The 21448-nt window shown below is 41.5% G+C and overlaps 1 protein-coding gene across 1 annotated transcript in view; it reads right to left on the bottom strand.

Moving 5' to 3' along the window:
- Window positions 1-21448, bottom strand: part of PARD3 (par-3 family cell polarity regulator) — a 509642-nt gene that overhangs the window by 299928 nt on the left and 188266 nt on the right. The window contains 1 exon segment of the mRNA XM_080936664.1: window positions 18513-18693. Coding sequence (XP_080792790.1) covers window positions 18513-18693 — 181 coding nt within the window.

Here is a 21448-nt window from a genome sequence, read left to right as displayed (position 1 = left end):
ACCCCAGCCATCATTGTATTGCCTCTCCTATTACGTTTGCATTGCTGTCCTTCATGCACAGCTGAGTCCCCTACAGAGATGCCTGAGCACCGCATACCTCAGGTTAAAGCCACTAAGAACTGTACACTCTCTGAACCCAATCTCTCATATCCCTAAAACTTTACCAATTTGGGTCAGCAATCACGAAATCAGGGTTGAAAATGATCAATTATATCTGACAAGGAATTTGTCTCGCAAAACTTGCCATTGACTATTGACTGACTAATGGAGAGACCCATGCTCTCTCCTTGGGCCATTTGTCTTCTATTATATTATTAAGGATTTGCAGACTTCAGTGTCAGGCTAACTTTTGAGAAGCATTACTTTCCTATCCTTTATTATTCTAACCTCTGACCTTCGATGATATAGAAAAGTGTATCAACTCCCCTCACCTAGGAACTAATGATCCACAACTTTCACTAATCGATTTTCTATCAAAGGGTGGAGCAGGCACCATCTACATTTGGCTCTAGAATTACTCCACATGCCTTTTATCAATTGCTTCCTGGAGGAGGATTTAAATCTCCAGTGTGTATCATCCACAGTCTCCAGACTTTTGCTGTTGTTACTGTTACAGAGTTAATTTACTTTTGTGGTACTGGGATGGACTCCAGACTTCAAACCTGCTCAGGCAAATGCAGTGCAATAAACTCTAGCCCAAATCTCTACATTTTATTGTCACAGGTGGAATTTTTTTGTCTTACAAATGAATCTTCACCAAGGAAGCCTGAGGACTCACACTATACACTAGTCATTCAACTAGCTGCTGGGGCAAACAGATTTCAGTGAGGAGAAAGGGATTAGAAAGCAACAGTGCACAGGATGTCACTGGGGATGGGTACTGTGAAAGCTAAAAGGAGTGAGGGATGATGGGAAAGAAAGCACCGGTTTGTAAGGGGAAGAACAGGACACACGCTGTCTGGGTTCCTATCTCGCATGTTCCACTTTTGGATCGACTCCTCACGTTGGCATTGTGTACATGCTGGCTGGTAATAGACTCATTTGACACCAGCAGCTGCTCCAAACCTCGAGCAAGGCCTCACCGTCCCGAGGCATATGGCTGCATGACTATAGGTATTACCTTCAGTGGGTAGAGAGGCTTCACTGATCATCCAATGCGGTCATCTTTTCTCCTTAAGGGGGGGAGTAATGGACATGTTAACACATCCTTTGCATCTCTAGCAGGGGTAGGGACACTGACACCAGCTAGACACTTACTATGGTTAGGAGTGTGAGGGAACTTGAACACACTAAAAGGAATTCCTCAAAGCAAGACTAAGAAAATAGCTGAGGTTATTCTTCCTCTTTTACAGGTAGGGAAGTTTGGCATTAGAAGAATAAGAACTCCTGACTAGAGTTAATGTCCAAGTGGTGGTAGAGATGAATTCATGTCTCAGTTTAACAGAACAAAGATGGGCTCCCACCCACCAAGGTAGGATCAAAATCCACTGAGTCTAGGGTATGAACCTTGTTCACAAATTCCCAGTGTTGGGATTCTGTAAACTCCACCTCACAGTTACCTGGCAACAGCCAGGTATGCTCTACCCCAGTTACCTGACACTATAAAAGGAGGCTGCTTGCCCCCTCCTCCTTCCCTCCAGCCCTCCCTCCCTCCCTCACCCCCCCTCTCTCTCCTTTGTCCCTCTTCTCCCCATCCCCCCCATGTGCTCAAGGCTGGCCTCTACTTCTCTACTCCTCTCTTCTCTCTCTCTGCCCCCTGCCCCTACTGCCATCTTAACTCCCCTCCCCACGCCCTGAATACACATTTGGTACTATATCATCCTGTGGCTGGTTCCTCAGGGGGAAGGGATGCCCAACACGGGTTCCCCAGAGGCATCCCCCTTACCCCCATGCCTTGTCACACCTCCATGGAGCATATCTCCATCCACTCTCTTAATCTTTTTCCTAACATCGGTGCCTTAACCTGGCACATATCTTTGCTTTTCTATAAAAACAGCATTGGTGTCATGTATGGGAGTCCTCATCACCAAAGGACAGCCATATAGCAAATTCATTTCATCAGACAGACTCTCTCTCAGCACATAGCCAATGGGGACTTGAATATTTGTACATGTTCTTGACAGAAAGAAATGAGGGAAAGAATTAAGAATCAGACAGTTTCCTATTATGTAAAGCTGAGAAACACAGGTTCTTAAATGATTTTATTTTATAGTCATACTAGGAGACTTGATGAAGTGTCATACTGAAGGAAAGGAACCTTGTGTGTGTGTGTGTGTGTGTGTGTGTGTGTGTGTGTGTGTGTGTGTGTGTGGTGCGTACATGTGTACCTGTGTGTTTTACTGGTTTGTCATAAAAAGGATCTGAGCATACTTCATGAAATGCTTGGCTTCAGGGCAATACCCAGAAGTGTTAAAGATTTAGTGTATTGCATGTCTAGGCATGTTCTCACAAGCACTGTGGTCATCTCTAGTGATCAACCAACATGCTGACAGGTCAGGCCTGGGGAATCCAGCTAAGAACACAGATTCCAATGCCAACAGCTTACAGTGGATCTAAAATTCTGCCCCAAGCAGCAAGACTGCCCCATACAGAGGCTACTGCTGGGGCTTAGTTCACTCAAGTCCTTTTGGCCTATTTCAAAACTCAGAGGATATAAGAGGACATCATGACTGTGTTCAGACATGTCTCTGAACTGAAGACTCTGGTAATTCTGTAGACCAGGTAACTTAGCATGATGAAAGTGTAATCTCGGAACTATGGTTTGAAACTCTCAGTTGTATTAACCTTTTATCACGCCGTACAGAGTATGGTCAGAGGTGGCTCCATTTCTTTCACCTTCACTTTGAAACTCTAAGGATAAAATCCTTAAGAAATTCAAGAAAAGTGGGGTGCAGAGATGGTTCGGTGATTAAGAGCACTTGTTGCTCTCTCAGAGGACCCAGGTTCAATTCCCAACACCCACATGGTAGTTCATAGTCATCTGCAGCTCAATTACCAGGGTGTCTAATGCCGTCTTCTGACTTCTGTGGGCACTAAGCTTGTCCACAGTGTTATACACGCAAGCAAATATACTCACAAATAAAACAAAATGAATATATTTTTAAAAGGAAGAAAAAATACAGGGAACAGAGGAGAATCTAAAATTTCTAACATCTAATAAAATTTTTGTGACATATTTTATGTTTATATTCACACTTTCAGAAATCACAGTTCGTATCTAGACTCCCCAATGAAATCAACAAACATTTACATATGATTTTTATCAAGGTGCTATATTTAGCACTAACCCACTGTGATAATACAAATGTTATCATAAATCTGCTACAAAATAAAGTTCCAGTCACATTCAAAGCAGTTAACAAATCCTCTGTTTAGTAAGCTAAACGCATCAGAGTTGGCTGCTCTTTAATTGGAGAGATAAAGCGCTTTAATATTGATGAAATATTTCTAATATTTAAGTAGCAGTTTTACACCAGTAAATCTAAACAACTTTACCTACCACTCTGGCAGCCTGACAGCCAAGCAAAAAGAATTCAACCCAACAGTGGTTTCCTAGGCAACAAGCAGAGAGAACCACTTGGGGGGAAAAATCGAAAACAAGAAAAAAGCATTTGTGGCATTTCCAGAAGGCTTAAGAAATGCATTCTAATTGTCCAAATGTCACAAAAGACAACAATATTGAAAATCATTTCATTGGAAATGATTCAAAAGATAATGCCATTTTCATTGTAGCAAACGAGGCGTGGAGAAATAGAAAAATTAGATTCCCTTCCTTTATTCTGAATTAAGTAGGGTCAGTCATCAATCTTGTCTGATTTTATGAAATTTATCTACATTAGTACAGATTTCTAATATGCCTCCTTATTTCCCTATAGCAAGGAAGAGCTGACACTCACCATGCAAAGAATCACCCAGAGTGAGGAGACTGTAGTTTTAGATAAAGCCTCTGGGCATCTCGGGGCACTCAGAAGACCCCCATACATGCTCAGGTCTTTATTCAAAAGGAAATCCCTATGTAATGGTTACATTCATTATCTACTTGACAAGCTCTATAATCAGCTTGGAGACAAACCTCTGGGCATGTCTGAAAGCAAGCCTCTAGATGAACTTAATTGAAGTAGAAAGACCTACCCTAAGTGTGAGGGGAATCCTCTGGGCTAGTATTGTGTACTGAATGGAAAGACAGTGAGTACCAGTATGCCCCTCTCTGCTTCCTGACTACAGAAGCATCCTGGGGAGCTGCCTTAAGCTCCTGTGAACACACACCCTACTGTGAGAGAAGGAGCCATTCCTTCCTTAGATTACTTTTGTAAGGTGTCTCCACATGCAGCAAGAAAAGTAACAATGCAACTTAACAGCCTCTCTTGCTTCCTGTTATTTATCTTGTTAACACAGAGGGTACTTGGATTCAACCTTCTATAGCTTTGTGAATAAGAACAGACATACAAGAAGGGCTGGTGTGTAATTCTGCTGATGAGATCAGTACTATGTTCTGGGCAAATTGATGCTTTTTTTAAAAAATTATTTATTTATTGTATGTGGCTACACTGTCATTGTCAGACACCAGAAGAGGGTATCTGATCCCATTATAGGTGGTTGTGAGCCATCATGTGGTTGCTGGGAATTGAACTCAGGACCTCAGGAAGAGGTCAGTGAGCTGAGCCATCTAGACCTAGAACTTTGACAGGTAATCTTGAGAAAGGGACATTGGAAACACTATGCTGCATGGCTAATTTAAGGTCTAAATGTTTACCAGCTTCTGTAACAATGGAGTGTTCTGTCTTTTCTCTACCATGCGGGTCTTTTCTCTATGATGCGAGCGTTTTGTTTTGTTTTTTGTTTGTTTGCTTGCTTGGTTTTTCTTTTCCTGGAATAAGAAGTGTGTAAGGACAGCTCTCAATCCACTCTGAACGGCACTGTCGTCCTATGAGACACTCAATATTGTAGCCCAAGCAACTTTCTCAGAGACACACTTCATTGATTTAGACACTTGGGTGAAACTTAACCAATAATCTGTCAAAGCTGTCAGTTTAGTAGCTGCCAAATATGACCAAAGTATAATATAATGTAAATAATAATAATAAATGTAAAATAAGGAAAAAATGTTTCTATTGTACATACCAAACAAAACGAGGTAAAGATGTTGCAATTCTTTCTCAGTGGCAATCCACCAGTAATATGAGAATTATGCTAATTGCTCAAGAATGGTGTGCAACCCTTAGTATCTCAGTGTTCGGTGTGCAACCCTAGTCTGGGTGTCCCAGTGACCAGTGTGCAACCCTGACCTGGGTGTTCCAGTGACCAGTGTGCAGCCCTGACCTGGGTGTCCCAGTGACCAGTGTGCAGTCCTGACCTGGGTGCCTGGTCTCATATGCATGTGTTTCCCTTTCCATATATGCTTGCTCACATATAAAAGCTAAAATCACAGAAGGCTGAAAGCTACCATGGAACAAGTTGCTATGCCAAGAAGCAGAAGCACATACGCTAGTGAGCACACTTTTATAAATCACTTTCAGTTCCCTTGCACATGCTGTCTCTGTTGGTTTGGTTTTTATCCAGCTCTGTAGATTCTCTTACCGGTTTCTAAACATAACAGAGGAGGTCACCATATTTTATCACAAAAATATACTACACAAAATCACCTTAAAGAAAATTTAAACAACACTGTAACTAATTAAAACTCTGAGCTGGACTTGGTGGCATAGATTTTTAATGGAAACTGAGGCAGGGTGATTTTAAGCCAGCTTAAGCCATACACACAAAAATCAGTGGTAACCTGGACGGCATCTTGAGCCTGTAGCCTTAGAAGGAAAAGAAGTGTACCCCAAGTGTTCAGACAACTGGTAGGGGGGCTAGAATCTGTGCAGGTCTCCAGGACACTGACAAAGCACGTGGCACATGAAATGCAAACTAGATTTTTTTTTCTCCCATCTCCATGAGCTGCCGACGCAGATGTCAAGATCCATATTTGATTAGATATGGGTAAAATTGTTCCTCTCCATTGTCTTCACTTACTTTACCTTTTCCTTTCACACATGGTTTTTATTTTCACAAGACTTGTTATATCAGATATCAATATATAATGATTTGACTATATATACCTCCATAGTTGGGGGTATGTGAACCCTTGGTCCCCTAACTATGAGGAGATAGTGCAGGACTGCTGGGTAAAGCCTGTCACCTAGGGCTCATTTTGAGGGTTTATTACCTTGCCCCTATTTCCAGATTGCACCCCCCTCTCTGTCTTCCTCTCTGTGTATGTGTGTCTCTTTTGAGGGTGTGTATGTATGTCTCTCTGTCTCTGTCTATCTGTCTCCCTCTGTCTGTCTCTATCTGTCTCTGCTTCCTACATGGGAATACATATATGACCTCTAGCTTCCTGCCATAGCTGACTGCTACTATGCCTTGCCCTAACTATAGAGCCAGAGGTCAACAAGAATGCTTTCTTTTAATAGGTGCTTCTGGCTATGCTATTTTATCATAAACAAAACATATAACTAATATAACTATTCATCAACTAACTGCATTTTTTAGATTTGTAGCCCATCAGCTACATATACTGAAGATGGTAAACTCTGATGCATCACAATTATCAGAAGTTAGGGTTTGGTGTGTACCTCAGTTGGTAGGGCACTTGCCTCACATGCCCAAGTTCTGGATTTGATCCGAAGCACCACTTAACCTGAGTGGTACATGCCTGTCACCTGAGAGTGGGAGAGAGAGAAGGAGTTCAAGGCCACCTGTGACTATACAGCAAATTTAAGGCCAGCCAGGGATGTATGAGACCTATTTGAAATAACAATAATGACAATACTATATGTGCACTGACTCTAACATGCCAGTAAGTAGTAGATTAAAAAAGTGTATGCTGAAAAGTTAACTAAAATCAATATATTCCAAGCAATTGCCTTACAATTACCAGTCCCACAACACACAGGAGGCAGGGCAACCAGAGAACGATAGTTTTCTCTGATGAAAAAAATGTCCCTAAACTCAAAACCCTTTGAAACCTCAGATTTCACAACTTCTGTAAAGCCAAGTGTGGTTATGAATTATCATGCCCCAAATGGAATAGATCTGCAAAGATTAGACAATGTTTTGACAAACCACGTTTTTTTCATGTTTGCATTCCTAAGAAAAGCAAAGAGAGAGTCTACCGAGAAGAGACAGTATTTGGCACCTTAAAACTTAATTGTGAGAATCATACAGAACACGCCAGCAATGTAGCCCACTTCAGACCAACACATATTCAACTCAATTAAGTGAGAAGAAAAACAAGTTAAATATTTTATTGACATAACCCTGAAATCACTAGAGATGAGCAGCCAAAGAGAGGCTCCTTCACCTTCTTCTCAGGGAAAAGTCTGCGACCTGCCACTCGGAGCTCAGGGAGGAAATGCACTGATTGCTATTCTGTGGAATCACCCAGAAAAATCAGTCATCAGAAAAGTCTGACACATTCCCAGTCCATATCTGCATAATCCCAGATCACATTTACCTTACAATTTAAGGACTATGTAGGCTTAGCATGTTAGGAGCAATGTACAAAGCAGAAATGATATAAAGAAGGCATGGAAGTACCGATGCCAAACATGGGGGATCATGCTTGTTCAGACACTGTGTTCTTTACCTTCTTCACCCAATGAATATCTCATGACCAGCAACTCATTCATCCATCTATCCATCCATCCATCAATCTGCATTTAACAAGCCCCTCCTCTATCCTCCTCTTACACCGATATGTGCTAAACTTCGTCCAAGTACCTCAAAAACGGAACAGTCTATAGAAACCCTCCGTACCAACTTTACACTCATAGTCTCAGTGGAATGAATGGGGCAAGAAGAGTTAAAATACACATTAGCTCTAAGTTTTACCAAAAAAGGACACACAAAAATCCTGGGTTAAGTGCCCAGCACTGAATAAATCAGGTGTGCATGGCACACAGTTATATGAGCACTGGTTAGTTCAAGATACAGATGGGGGGGACTGTAGAGATGGTTCAGCAGTTAAGAGCACTGACTGCACTTCCAGAGGCCCTGAGTTCAATTCCCAGCAACCACATGGTGGCTCACAATCATCTATACTGGAATCAGATGCCAACTCTGGTCTGTCTAATGACAGCTACAGTGTACTCATGCACATAAAATAAATAAACGTTCCCCACCCCAAAAAAAAGATACAGATTCAGGAAGATGCAGGTGTATGGGGCTCCAGCTCAGCTGGTAAGGTGCCTAGCATGCCCAAAGCCTCAACTTTAATACCCAGCTTCCATGTAGTCAGAATTACTAGAGAAAGATGCTGGGTGATCAGAAATTCAAGGTCATCAGCTACTACAGGAGTCAGAGGTCAGGTTATACCTCAAAAAGTTACTTATGAAGTTTTCATATAAAAGTAAAGCCTTAAGACAATATAACAATAGCATCCAGTAAAAGGCCTTATTAAGAAAATCTATGTTTAAAAACAAATCCACATTGAAGGAATTTGGTCAGTAAAACTGACAGATTGTGTGTAACCTGGGACCCTGGTAATGTTTCCACAGACTTGGACAGTAGTTGTTCAAGCTGCCCTGGAGAACCTTCACAATCCCTGTTTGAGGACACTAATCTGCTAGTCTCACATGCTGAGAGGAAGAACCTGAACTCCAGCACTGTGGGGCTTGGAGCCAGTCGGCACACAGAAGAGAAGGGTAGCATTCTTTCTGCTCCTCTTGAGACAGGGTCTCCCTGTGCTGCTGAGACTCAACTTGAACTCCAGGCCTCAAGAGCTTACGCCTCTCCTGTGGAGCATGTGTTTACAAAAAGACAACAAACCGGACCAAAACAAAAACCTGCATGCTCAAGAGATGTGCACACAAGAGCTGCAAAAACCCAGTCACAATAGTCAAGAAAATCATTGTGAATGCCCATGTAGCCAACTCCTCTCTATCCTAAGAAAGCAAGAGTGGAAAGGGTTGAACTCTGAACAACAGCAGCCGAAGCAGGGTCAGCAGCAGAGAGGAGGCCCAGCTGCGGAGCTTACAGGACCCACAGGAAGTAAAAGTGAAGCGCTGACCGGGATGGTTAAAGACGGCACAGTTCAGTATCCACAGTCTGTACACGATTTTCCTAACCGAAATCTCACACAGTACAAAAGTGAGCAATTATCATGAAATTTTTCTAATGAGGTAAACAAGCTAAAAACCAGAACAAACATTTTTTTTTAAACCAGAGTATTTTTTACCAATCAAACAGAACTACATAACAATGGTCAGAATTCTGGTTTTCAATAAAAGCCATCCATGGTGCTCATCTAAATCACAAAGCCTAAGTGAAGCACTCTACAGTTACCTCACTGCCACTGTTCTCCTTCCTGACATACTAAAAATGACCAACTCAACAGCAGCTGAGCATCCTGTTCACTGGTGAACAGGCAGGCACCGGTCAGCCTGTGTAGCAGGGTCGGTGGAATTATAATGGGACATTTGTTGAACATTCACGAGAACCTGGAGATTATGTCCTGTTGCAGTAAATATTTAAAAAGGAATTGCTTCTCTCTTTATCGGCCCTGCGGTCTCACTCCACGGGTGCCGCTTCTAGCGTGGAGCTGGGCGCACAGACTCTGTCACTTGGTCCACAAACTGTATTCTCTGGTTTACTCCGCCTGCCCTACTGCCCCAGTCCTGGTTGGAATTACCACCCTGCACGGCACAAACATGACTCTAAGGCACAATAAAATTACATCAAATAGACAAAGATACAGATTACCCTTCTATATGAGATAAAAGATCTATAAAATCCTTAAAATGTTCATAGCTACCTAACACCAATTAAGTCCAACTGGATCCAGTTGATTCTTCTTGATCTCCATCTTAGTCCTATTCCTCTGGTCTTCCTCTCTCCTCCTTCACTCTCCCTTTTCCTCTCCACCTTCCTTCCACTGCCCAATCATCTGCTCTTGCCTTAACTTTACTAATTAAAATGGGCAGGTTCTGATAAAGTCACCTGAGTATATGACTAGACAGCCCTACTTGGAGAAGTAGAATTAACATCAAAATGTGAATGGCTGCAGAACCTTTCCTGATTTGGATGCAACCATGCCTACAAAAGAAGGGCTGTGTTAAGCTGAGAATACTGCATAACATCCACTCAATGTGTGGGTATTTGGACGGTTGTGGTTTGGATATGGTATCCACATACCCCAACCCAGGATCATATATTTGGACACTTAGTCCCTTGTAGTACCTTGAAGTCTTTAGGAGATGAGCCTTCCAGAGATAAATATGCACCAGAATGGGAGGAATAATGGGGGTCTGAGAGTTCAAGATCCAGATCGCTTCTGATCATGTGCTCTCTGCTTACAGGCTGGGGCTATAATGGGACCAGTGGCCCCATGCTCTGGTGTTCAGGCTTTGCCTGTCCTAATGGGCTGCATCCCTTGTCCTGTAAGCCAAAGATTAACCCTTCCTTTCTTGAGTTGTCTTTTGTGAACTCTTTTCTCCCCAGAGCAAGGACAAAAAATAACAACGTAGGGGGTAAGGAGAGGACAACCAAGTATACCTGCACATATATGTTGTTACATTGTGTACTAGTTAGGGTTTTACTGCTGTGAACAAGACACCATGACCAAGACAATTCTTATAAAGGCAACATTTAATGGGAGCATGTTCGGAGGTTCAATCCATTATCATCAAGGCAGAAACATGACTGCATACAGTCAGGCATGGTTCAGGAGGAGCTGAGAACTCTACATCTTCATTGGAAGGCTGCTAGCAGAATATTGGCTTCCAGGAAGCTAGGATGAGGGTCTTAAACCCCATACCCACAGCGCCACACCTACTTCAACAAGGCCACACCTACTCCAACAGGGCTATACCTCCAAATAGTGCCACTCTCTGGGCCAAGCATATACAAACCGTCACACACTGAGTGGCAATTGTTATTACTAACTACTGTTAACTCTGTGGTGATTTGAATGAGAATGGCCAGGACAGGCTACTATATTTGAAGGTTAGTCACCAGGAAGTAGAACTGTTTGAGAAGAATTAGAAGGTGTGGCCTTGCTAAAGATGTGTTACTGGGGGTGGGTGGGTTTGAGGTTTCAAAAATCCATACCAGGTTCATTCTGTCTCTCTCTGCCTGCCTGCCACCCAGCGGACACTGGGTAAAGATGTAAATCTCTCAGCTACAGTCTGTCAGCTTCCTACCATAATGAACTTACTCTAAGCCAGTAAGCAAGGCAGGCCCCAATTAAATACCTTGGCTGTAGTGACTCTTGTGCTGTTTACAGCAACAGAAGAACAGTAGCTATGTCTAACTACTATGTCTAATATAAAATTAAACTTTATTTTGTGTATGTATCGATAGGCAAGAACGTACAGAAAGTTAAGGTAACCTGCACCTAAAATCCCAGCAATTGGGAGGTGGAGACAGAAGGATCTTCAGTTCAACGTCAGCCTCAGGCCAGCATGAGCTACATGAGACTCTCTCTCACACTAGAAGTATACTCAGGGCTATGAACCTAAAAGAGAATAAACTCCCTTTAAAGAGGAGCAAAGAGGAGATCCTTTCTTTGACCAAAACAGCCTCCTAGCTCCTTATCACCAAGTCTTCGAGATCCTCCCTAGCCTTGCCCACAGATCGGAAGTCAGAGTGGTGTTGTTCTCCTGAGTTTAGATCCAACAGAGACTTTGTTTCTGTCTCCCTTTCCAAACCCACTTGTTCCAGTTAAAAACATAACCATAACCATTTGGCTAAGAAGACTCCTTACTAGATATCCATGCACTATTAATCTAACTAATCACCAGCTGCTCTTCCTTGTTCTAAATCATAAATCTTCAGGCTGAAACATCACTGCCAAGCAACATAATATCCTTTTCCAATTCATTATCACAAACTCTATATTTAAAATAAATACTGTTCCAGCTGATTAAAATGACAAATCAGCCAATGGATCAGCCATAGCCCACAGTGACATTTTAATTAAGCGTGATAATAGGGCTGCATAACCTAGCAGAGCTTTGAGACGCCCTTTGGTCATGGACTTTTCCAGATTACTGTTGGTCTGAGCTTCCCTGACTGATCCAGTTGTAATTTTCCATCTTTAAACATGAGAATTAACTTTAAAAAAAAAATCATTATCCTCACTACTTGTAAAGTCTTTCCATACATACCCTCATCATCAACTTTGTGTATATACTTAGACATAAGCACATTTATGAATGTATATTTACAATGTGTATATCTGAATGCTAGGATCTTGATATGCACATATATATCAAATTATTAATAGGCAAAGACTACGAAGGCAAAAAAAGAGAGACACCTAGTGGACGGAGGTAAAACCACACGGTGGCAGCTTACTCCTGATAGCTGCTTGCCACTTTCCACCTAAACCAGGTGTGGTAGTTTACACCTCTAATGCTAGCACTCTGAAGGCAAGGGCAGCCAAATCTCTGCATTTGAGACCAGCATAGCCTTCAGACTAAGTTCAAGAATGGCCAGGACTATGCGTCTTGAAAACTAAATAAAAGGTTGAGGAAATAGAGGAAAGCAGCTGTTGAGCCCTAGAATACACAGGTGTGTAGGGTGCAGACACTAGCAGCTGTGGAGCCCTAGAACATACAGGAGTATAGGGTGCAGACACCTGCAGCTGTAGATCCCTAGAACACACAGGTGTGTAGGGTGCAGACACTTGCAGCGGTGGAGCCCTAGAACATACAGGTGTGTAAGGTGCAGACACCTGCAGCTGTGGAGCCCTAGAACACACAGGGTATAGGGTGCAGACACCTGCAGCTGTGGAGCCCTAGAGCACACAGGGTGTAGGGTGCAAATATATCCCAGACCTTTCAGAGAGAATGGTAGGAAGGTCAATGAGGGAACTCACAGTATGATGGAGTTTAAGAACAAATGAGACCAAAGGTTATAACAGGAGACAGAAACAGTAGGATCGGGGGGTGAGGGTGGGGGGAATAACAAAGGCAATTCTAGATTTAGCTCAGCTTTCAAATAATGGAAGTATGAAGATGTTGAAAGGACATATCAAATGCAGAATGCTGAAAGACTTTTATTATAAAACATCTATTTCCTAAAGAGGATTTTCTGCAGAGCATTTGAGCACCCTACTATGCACCCACATTTCTGCACTCAAGTGCCTCCATGTAATCATACATAATTAAGACTCTTTATGGAACAGAAAGATGATGGTCTGTCTGTGGGAGCTACAGTTTGAATGAGAAATGTCCCTCGGAAGCCATGAGATGCAATTGAGGCTCACCAGCACTGCTATGAAGCATTAGAACCTTCTAGAAGCAGAGAGTGCAGGAAGGAAGCCAGGTTATTAGGGAGTGAGCCCTCGAAAGGTATTATGAGACCATAACCCGAATTCCCTTCTAGCTTACTACCAGGCAGTTAAAATGCATTCACTGAACTCCTGCTGTGAATCACAGTGAGACTCACAGGCTTAAGCAGCAAGATGAGATAGCTGTAAACTAAATCACTGAATCCATGAGCTAGAATAAATAATTTGATCAGTTATGGACACTGGTTATCTTTGGTGCTTGTCAGTGATAGAAATCTCACTCTCATAGTAGACAATAGATTGATAAATAATTGAACATCAATAGAAAAAATTAAAAACAAATGACTTTGACTTTTAGGGACATTTCCATCCTTTAAAATGGCATCTCACAGAGACCATTAGTTACATCTAGCAGTGGAGGAGGTTACATCAAAGGCTTTCGCTCGCCCAATCACTGGGGCTGACTCAGTGGTCCTAAGACAGCAGAGAGATCTCCAGCTGGCCACAAGAGCTAAACAGAATCAAGTAAAACAGGAGACATGAAGCTACTCCAGGTGTTCAAGAGTATTGTTCTGAGAACTATAAATAAGCAAACATATCCTCAAGAAAAAACAAACAAGAGATCTATGTCAAGTGCCACAGAGAAAGAGATTTTATGTGCAGGCTTTCAAACAGATAAAGTAAACTGCAATATGTTTAGGATAGGAATTAAAGAAAAAAGAACTGAGCACCAGATGTAACAGAAGATAGAAACAAAAAGACACTTTGTATATTCACTATTGTACAGTGTGTGCTGAGACACTCATGTAGTTGTGTGTGTGTAACAACATACTTCATAAAGAACTGAGCACCGGATGTAACAGAAGATAGAAACAAAAAGACACTTTGTATATTCACACTATTGTACAGTGTGTGTGTAACAACATACTTCATAAAGAATTGAGCACCGGATGTAACAGAAGATAGAAACAAAAAGATACTTTGTATAGTCACTATTGTACAGTGTGTGCTGAAATACTTATATGTAGTTGTCTGTGTGTTTAACAACACATTTCTTATTGCCACTGAAAAAGGCTTTCTTGCCTCTGATTTAAATACTTCCTTAACATAGCCACAACAACACTAACATCACAGATTTTCAGGTGTAAACAACCATTTCTCAGTTTGATAGACAGCATAATCAGGCATATGGAGTAGAGTTCCATAAAAAAAAGAGATCAAATCAGGCCCTCAAGGTCAAGAAAACTTTAATCATTAAAGACAAGAAGTGATGGAAAAGTGATTGTGCAGGGGAGAAATCTTTGAAGCTCAAATGCTAATCTATGAATGTACTGCAGAGGGAACTTTCTGTAGAAGGAACCAGTTCCACATGACTTGCATCTAATTTCAAAAGCCACTTCTGAAGAAACCTATGCTTCATCTCAAGAATATATGTCATGGCATGGAGACTCCACATGCGACCTGAATCCCACCAGGGCGGTATATCCTAAGGGGGACCAAAATGGTTGACAAGGCCAGAGTTACACGTGTTGCATGGGGCACAAGAAGACAATGTTTCTCAGGCTATTGGACTGTTGATTACACACAAATATCATTAGATATGCTACTTGTGCTCAGTATGAAGCATCTTTATATTATATATGTTAAGATGCTCATAGGGTGTGTGTGTGTGTGTGTGTGTGTGTGTGTGTGTGTGTGTGTGTGTGTGTTAACTTAAGCGCTATGAGACAAGCCAAGCATGTACAAGACCACTGAAGCAACAAGCAAAGGTACTTCTTGTGCACATAAATAAATAATATTTATTCCTTCTAAAAATGATGCCAGCCAGGATATGCAAAGGCACATTGGAATTAAATATCTGCAAATGTGCCAATTAACCAATAAAGATGTTGTGGCATGTATGTCTGCCACTGTACATTCTCAGCAAGGACTCTTTTCTTATATTTAAAGACCTAAGCTATATGGTTGTGCCTTAAACACACATTATTTTAACTCATTTAGCCTGTAGCCAAGCAGTAGATGTAGGAAAAGTGATGTGAGAATTTTCCAAGGGGACTGCACATTTTAAAACCCTGTGATCTTCGAATGTCCTTCCAACTACGCAGTGTCCAGAGCCTCGGTGTGCATGTCTTGGTACTTCCTGGGTACCAATAGCACAGTGCACTGATAAGGCTGCAATGTAACTTTGAAGAGTCTGAATGGGATGATCACAGATAAGAGTCTCTGCCATCCAGTGATGCACTAGCCACCTCCATCTTTCCTGTATGCTTAGAGGCCTAGTATGTCTTGGTTTTGAAGTGTTTAAATGTATTTTATTTGTATTTTTTTTTAAAGAGGAGACATGTGACCAGGCAAATATGAAAATTCTCTACAAGGTAAGCTGTCATATATTGACTGCTGGTTGTGAAAACGGAGACCTCGAAAATGAAGCACACTTCTTTTGATACCAAATCATCACTAGGAAAAGATAATTTTTTCCCTTGTGGTATTTAAACATCACCCTTTGGAACGAACAATGTGGTGCAGGCAGCTAGCTGCCATTGCCTGACAGCCTGTCTTATCTGCCAAATCGCTCATTAGGTTTGGCGATTCTCACCTGCTCCTCCAGTTTGTGTTTCAGCAGGGAACAGGCTTCATTCAGCTCTTACCAGCTCTATAGCAAGCTTCCAGCCGCCCTTAGTTAACACAGCGCTCCTCTCCACCACCCCACAACAATGCAATCACATTACTCTATGTACAATCCACAATTCTTAAAATGTTAATTTGGTTCCCATCATGGAGGGCCAACCTAGCTTCAGCGAAGCATTCGTACTGGAGTAAGTGTATTATATAAGCCCATAATACAGCACTAAGCACACGCAACAATAATTAACCTAGTTCTACATTCAAAAGCAGAACTCAGAAACCATGACTTTACTTTGTTAATATGTTCATCTCAGGGAGTATCTCAAGCAGGTATGGGTTAAAATATGAGGTACCAGAGTCCTCTTTCCATTGGGTCAGATCATTCAACCTTTGATATAGGCCCGAAAGGAGAAGGTTCGATTTATAAACAATGTCAGAGGCATGGCAGCCAGAGTGGAGAGGAGATAAGAGCTGCTTGCCCTGAGCCTGTGAACATGGTGGCATTTGTGATGGATCGATACGTGTTGGGCAAAAATCACCAAAGATATAAAACAAAATGCCTGATACCCTATAAAACAACTTCTGATGGAATACTGGTTTTCATTATGCAGAAGTAAAATATTCACTACCAACCCTGCAATTAGCTAGAAAATTACAATAATTACAGCAATTTTGTATCCCATCTCTAGTCCAATTAATAGATATATGACCTTGTCAACACGTAATAATCAGACTGCATCCACAACAGGGCTGTGGATGCTGAATAGCGCTTACTCAGTGAGGAGGCAATTACTTGAAATTCTGGGAATAGCATTTGTATGCCATGCTCTATTTGAAGAGCTCAAAGCAAATACAATAGGATAGAATCTGTATTTTCAATATATATTTAAATCAGATACAAAAAAATGTTAATATCAGCTAACTGTTAAAAGGCTGGATCGCTAAGCCTTAGTCTTCTCTATCTTTGAGCAAATCTTTAAGCAGATCTCTATATTCTCAGATAAGGAAAAAAATCCAAGATCAAAAGGGAAAGGCAGAACAGCCAGACAGCTAAGCCGTGAAGGTACTTACTGCATGAGCCTGGTGATATGAACTCAATCCGAAATCCCACATAAAGGCGACAGAGAAACTAAGCTTCAGGATGTGGTCCTCTGACCTGAGTATATGCACTACGGCACATGTGCCCACATGTGCACAGCATTCTCATGAAGACACAGTAGAAGTTTTTCTTTAAAAAAAGCAACTTAGGAAAAAGGCAAAGGAGGGAATTTACTTTATGGCATAATCTTTTAATAAATATTACTTTTTCTGTAAATTCTAAAAATTACCAAATTAGTAATACCTTAAAAGTTAAAAGAACATTTCAGGAAAAAAAAAAAAAAACAAATGATAATTTTAAGACAAGATTTGGTGGGGAACGGAGGATGCCTGTGAACAGTAAAGAGTTTGACATTTATCTGACTTCATTCCATTTCATGGAGAGATTTCCTTCATCTTATGCAGGGTCGCTGAGAGAATTATAAGGACTTTAATCTTTTCACTCTTTGAATCTTGGGTGCTTAGTTTTGGACTCAGGTTCAAGCTGCCTGTATATTTTAAACTTCTAGCTGACAACATAGATCAGACAAAAAACAAGGAGCAAACAAGAGAGGAACCCACTTGGCTTACAAACAGGTGGACCCAGGTTGTTGAAATGTGACAGCCACACCAGTGAGGGGAGAAAAAAATCAGAGTCCATCTGACAAGAATAAAATAGATACTATATATCTATTTTAGATATTATGTAATCAACTATAGAAAAAATCATCATTTGAAGACTCTCAGTCAGTAAAACCACACCCAGAACTGAGAAGATCTTAAGCATAAAGATAAATAAATGAGCTTTAAATTTATTTCTTTGTAGAAGGAATGTGGGTATGGCAGGGTCCCATTATGGCTACAACCTGGTGTTCCTGCCTTATCCTCCTGCAGGGTTACAGGAGTGAGTCACCACCAGCCTTACCTGAGTTAAACAACCTAAACAACACCTTGTTGCTGTTAACTGCAGCTCAGCTCTGAAATTTTACAAACAAGTATTATTTCTATCAAAAAGTATTTCACTTTTCTAAGTAAACTGTACAGAATTGGTTATGGGATTCTTCAAACAAGTATCCTGAGACTGAGGGTCCCTGGCACATGACACATCTTAACTTTCCTTGAGGTTTGGATTCCCTCTCCCCCAAAATCCCTCAGACAACTTTGGTGTCAGGGTCTCTTCTTTGCTGGGTCTCATGAAATACATGCACTGTGAGTCAACTACAATCTGGTGGACTATGAAAAGCCTTTGGTTGTTTCTATTTATAACAACAGTGCAGGCCAGCATACCTGCAATCTATCTTTATTTACCCTTAGTAAGCAACCAAAAGTCTCTACTATAGACAAAACTAAACCCATCTACGAACAGGTTCATAACTGCTGGCTTCTTGTGTAAAAGATACTGGCCCAGGTTCAAACTGTAACCAATGTCAGATAAGCACAAAGAATTCCATTTGTAGGAGCAAAGGCAGATAAAGAAGCGAGGGTATCTGGGAATTAGGACGAAATGTGCAGAATACAAAAAACTTTCACTTACTTGACCGAAGGACTGAAGGCGTGACCTCAATTTCACTTGTGGCTTGATAAGGCTGAAAAGCAGAAACATTGTTGGTGCCCAGTTCACTGCCGAATATCTCTGGACTCTGGGTTCCCGTGGAGCTGGCACTGGTACCATCTCCTCCATGGTGGGGATCCTGCTCATCAAACACTGCTACCAGCTGGAAATAATGGGAAAAAAAATGGCACTTGTGAATGAAGGCATCAAATTCACTACCAAATGCTCCACCATGCTGAGACAAACCTAGAAGAAAATACTGACAGGGAAGTATCCAAGAATGTATCCAAGAAGGTTAGCTTTGTAGGAAGCACAACCTCAGTGAAACATTGTTTCCCTGAGGCCTGTTGCTCCAGTCACATGTTTCTAGGAAGTGAATTTCATATCTAAAATTTCACAAATAAAAATACAGTAAGACACAGTGACACCCCAGAATGCTAGGGTAGGAGTAAGTTTAAATCTTTTCTACACAGATATGCTACTAAGTATATAGAAGAACCATATACATGCATGTATACATGTATGTTTTCTTTGCCTTCTTTCACTTTCTCACCCATAAGGGTCTCAAGTTGCCCAGGCTAGCCTAAAACTTGCTGAGCCCAGGTATAATGTCTTTCACTTCATATTTCTCAATCCGGAATTACCAGACTAACTCATCACATCCTGTGATGTTCAAGACTGAACCAGACCCCTTTTTGTTCATGCTATGCAGATGTTCTACCAACTGAGCTATTTCCTCATCCTCCTAAGTGTGTGTGTGCCCATATTTAAATGCGCACAATATATGCTTCTCTTTACATATGAGAAAAGGAATATTTTAAAATATATTCCTATCACAACATTACTGTATAAAACTTAAAGAAAGGCCAATGAAATGAGTCACTACGGGCATGAGTTTGATGGGGGGGGGGGGGCAGGTAAGACAATAGCAGAGAAAGAACTCGCTTCTGAATAGCTTTGCATGTCAGAGGCGTGATTACGATGCATTAGCTAATCACAAACTAACTGAAATCAGTTATCTATCAGGACAGCAATGAGAGGCAGCGACATCAGGGGTGTAACAATAACACAAATAATCCTGACCATTCTGACCACACTGGATGGGATAAAACAGAAACCATCTAGAGTCACTATGGAAAACAAAACAAAAAAACAAATGAACCGCTATTTCTACTGTTTAAAATAACGCTAAATACAAAACGGCCATATACATGCTATTCATCGAGTCAGTTTGCTTCCTGCGTGCATCTGGTCCAGCAGCTCCCACTCTGCTCACAAATGCACAGATCAGGAAGGAACAAAAGTGTGAAAATATTTTGGAAGGCGAAAGCCAATGTTTTCGGGGTCAGAAACAGCAGTTGCCAGAAACGAGAAACCGGAATGAGATCTGTGGTGCTAGACTAGAACTGAGGCTCAGCAGAAATTCATGGCTCCTATGAGTGGCCCACCCCCAGCAACACCGCCTCATTTCTGTGAACACCACCATAGGCCCTTAGAGAATACCTGAGCTGACCTGGATGAATAGGCCAATCACTGGCATGTGGGCCATTAATCAATAACACTCCAAGTATCAGATGTACTAGGCCATGGTTGGCATATCAAGGCCTATTGTTGAACATTAAATTTTTCTATATATGTATTCTACAATGATAAAATGCACCATGTATAATTTATTGCTATAATTGCCCATGACAGGCAATGTAATAGGTTCTTTCGCACCAAAAACGAGAAAAGCATATTGCTAGGACCACACTGAGATAGTGAAAATTCCTAGGTTCACTGTGGTCTAATGGGGAGCAGGTTAGAAAGAGCCTATGGTGGCCTGTAACTACAGGTGGCCGGGCACACGGAGAGATGGTGCATATGAGTGTTACAGATCAATCTCCTATATCTAGTCGAAGAGATTCCCCAGCACTGAGAAGCAATAGCATGCCAGAATCAATGAGCACACTTCATGCCCAGATCTAGGTTTCTCTAATAAGGCAAGGCATCTTGAAAAACAGCTGCTCGACAGTGGAACAGAGAAAACACACATTGAGTGTGAACGCCTAGTGGTGCTGAGAGTGAGGAAGTATTCAAAAGGCAGAAGAGGTACACCAAAGGGAAGCAGATACAACCTAAATTCCCTCTGTCCCCTACAACCAACGCTGGAATAACTTAGAACCAAATAAATAATTCCACTGGGGGATCGCACTTGAGAAACAAATAGCACAAGTGCAAATCTGTTTTGGGGTAAACAACAGTGGGAAGCTGAGAGCTGTAGAATCCAAATAATAAAGACAAGAGTGGGGTTGGGGCATGGCTCATTTGTAGGTGGCTTCCCTGGGATGCTCAGTGCACCTCGTTTCATGCCCAGCAATGCATAAACCAGACATAATGGCAAAGCCCTGCCACCCCAGTACTTGGGAGGTAGAGGCAGGAGAATCAGAAGTTCAAGGTCATCCTTGACTACAGCAAGCTGGAAATTCATCTGGGCTATGTCTCTACTCACAGATAAATAGGCAAATGGATGGATAGATATAATCAGATGAGAAACGCTATCGATGTAAGCTATCATTAGCTACTTACATCCATAGAAATAATTGTCACAGAAAAGAAATCTACCAATAGACGCCAATGTTACAGGATGAAGATAAAAAGACGCAGAATAATTACCCATCTCAATAAAGATCTCCCTATAACATGCTTCATCTTTGGCTACAGAGTTAAGTCTAGGACCAGCCTGGGCTATATGAGACCCAGTCTAAAAGAAAGAAAGAAATAGATAAATACCAATGGATGAATAAGCAATACTGGAAATAAAGTTATCATTAGGAAATCCATAGAACTAATTCTTCCAGACAAAACCTACCAATGGATGCCTAAGTGGATGGCGAGAATAAAAAGAGAAGCCGTATGTTTGCCTGTCGCAAAAGGTT

This window comes from Micromys minutus (assembly GCF_963924665.1).
Source record: "Micromys minutus genome assembly, chromosome: 24".
Classification (NCBI taxonomy): Eukaryota; Metazoa; Chordata; class Mammalia; order Rodentia; family Muridae; genus Micromys; species Micromys minutus.
The sequence above is the reverse complement of the archived record's forward strand: the minus strand, read 5'-3'. Positions and strand labels throughout refer to the sequence as shown.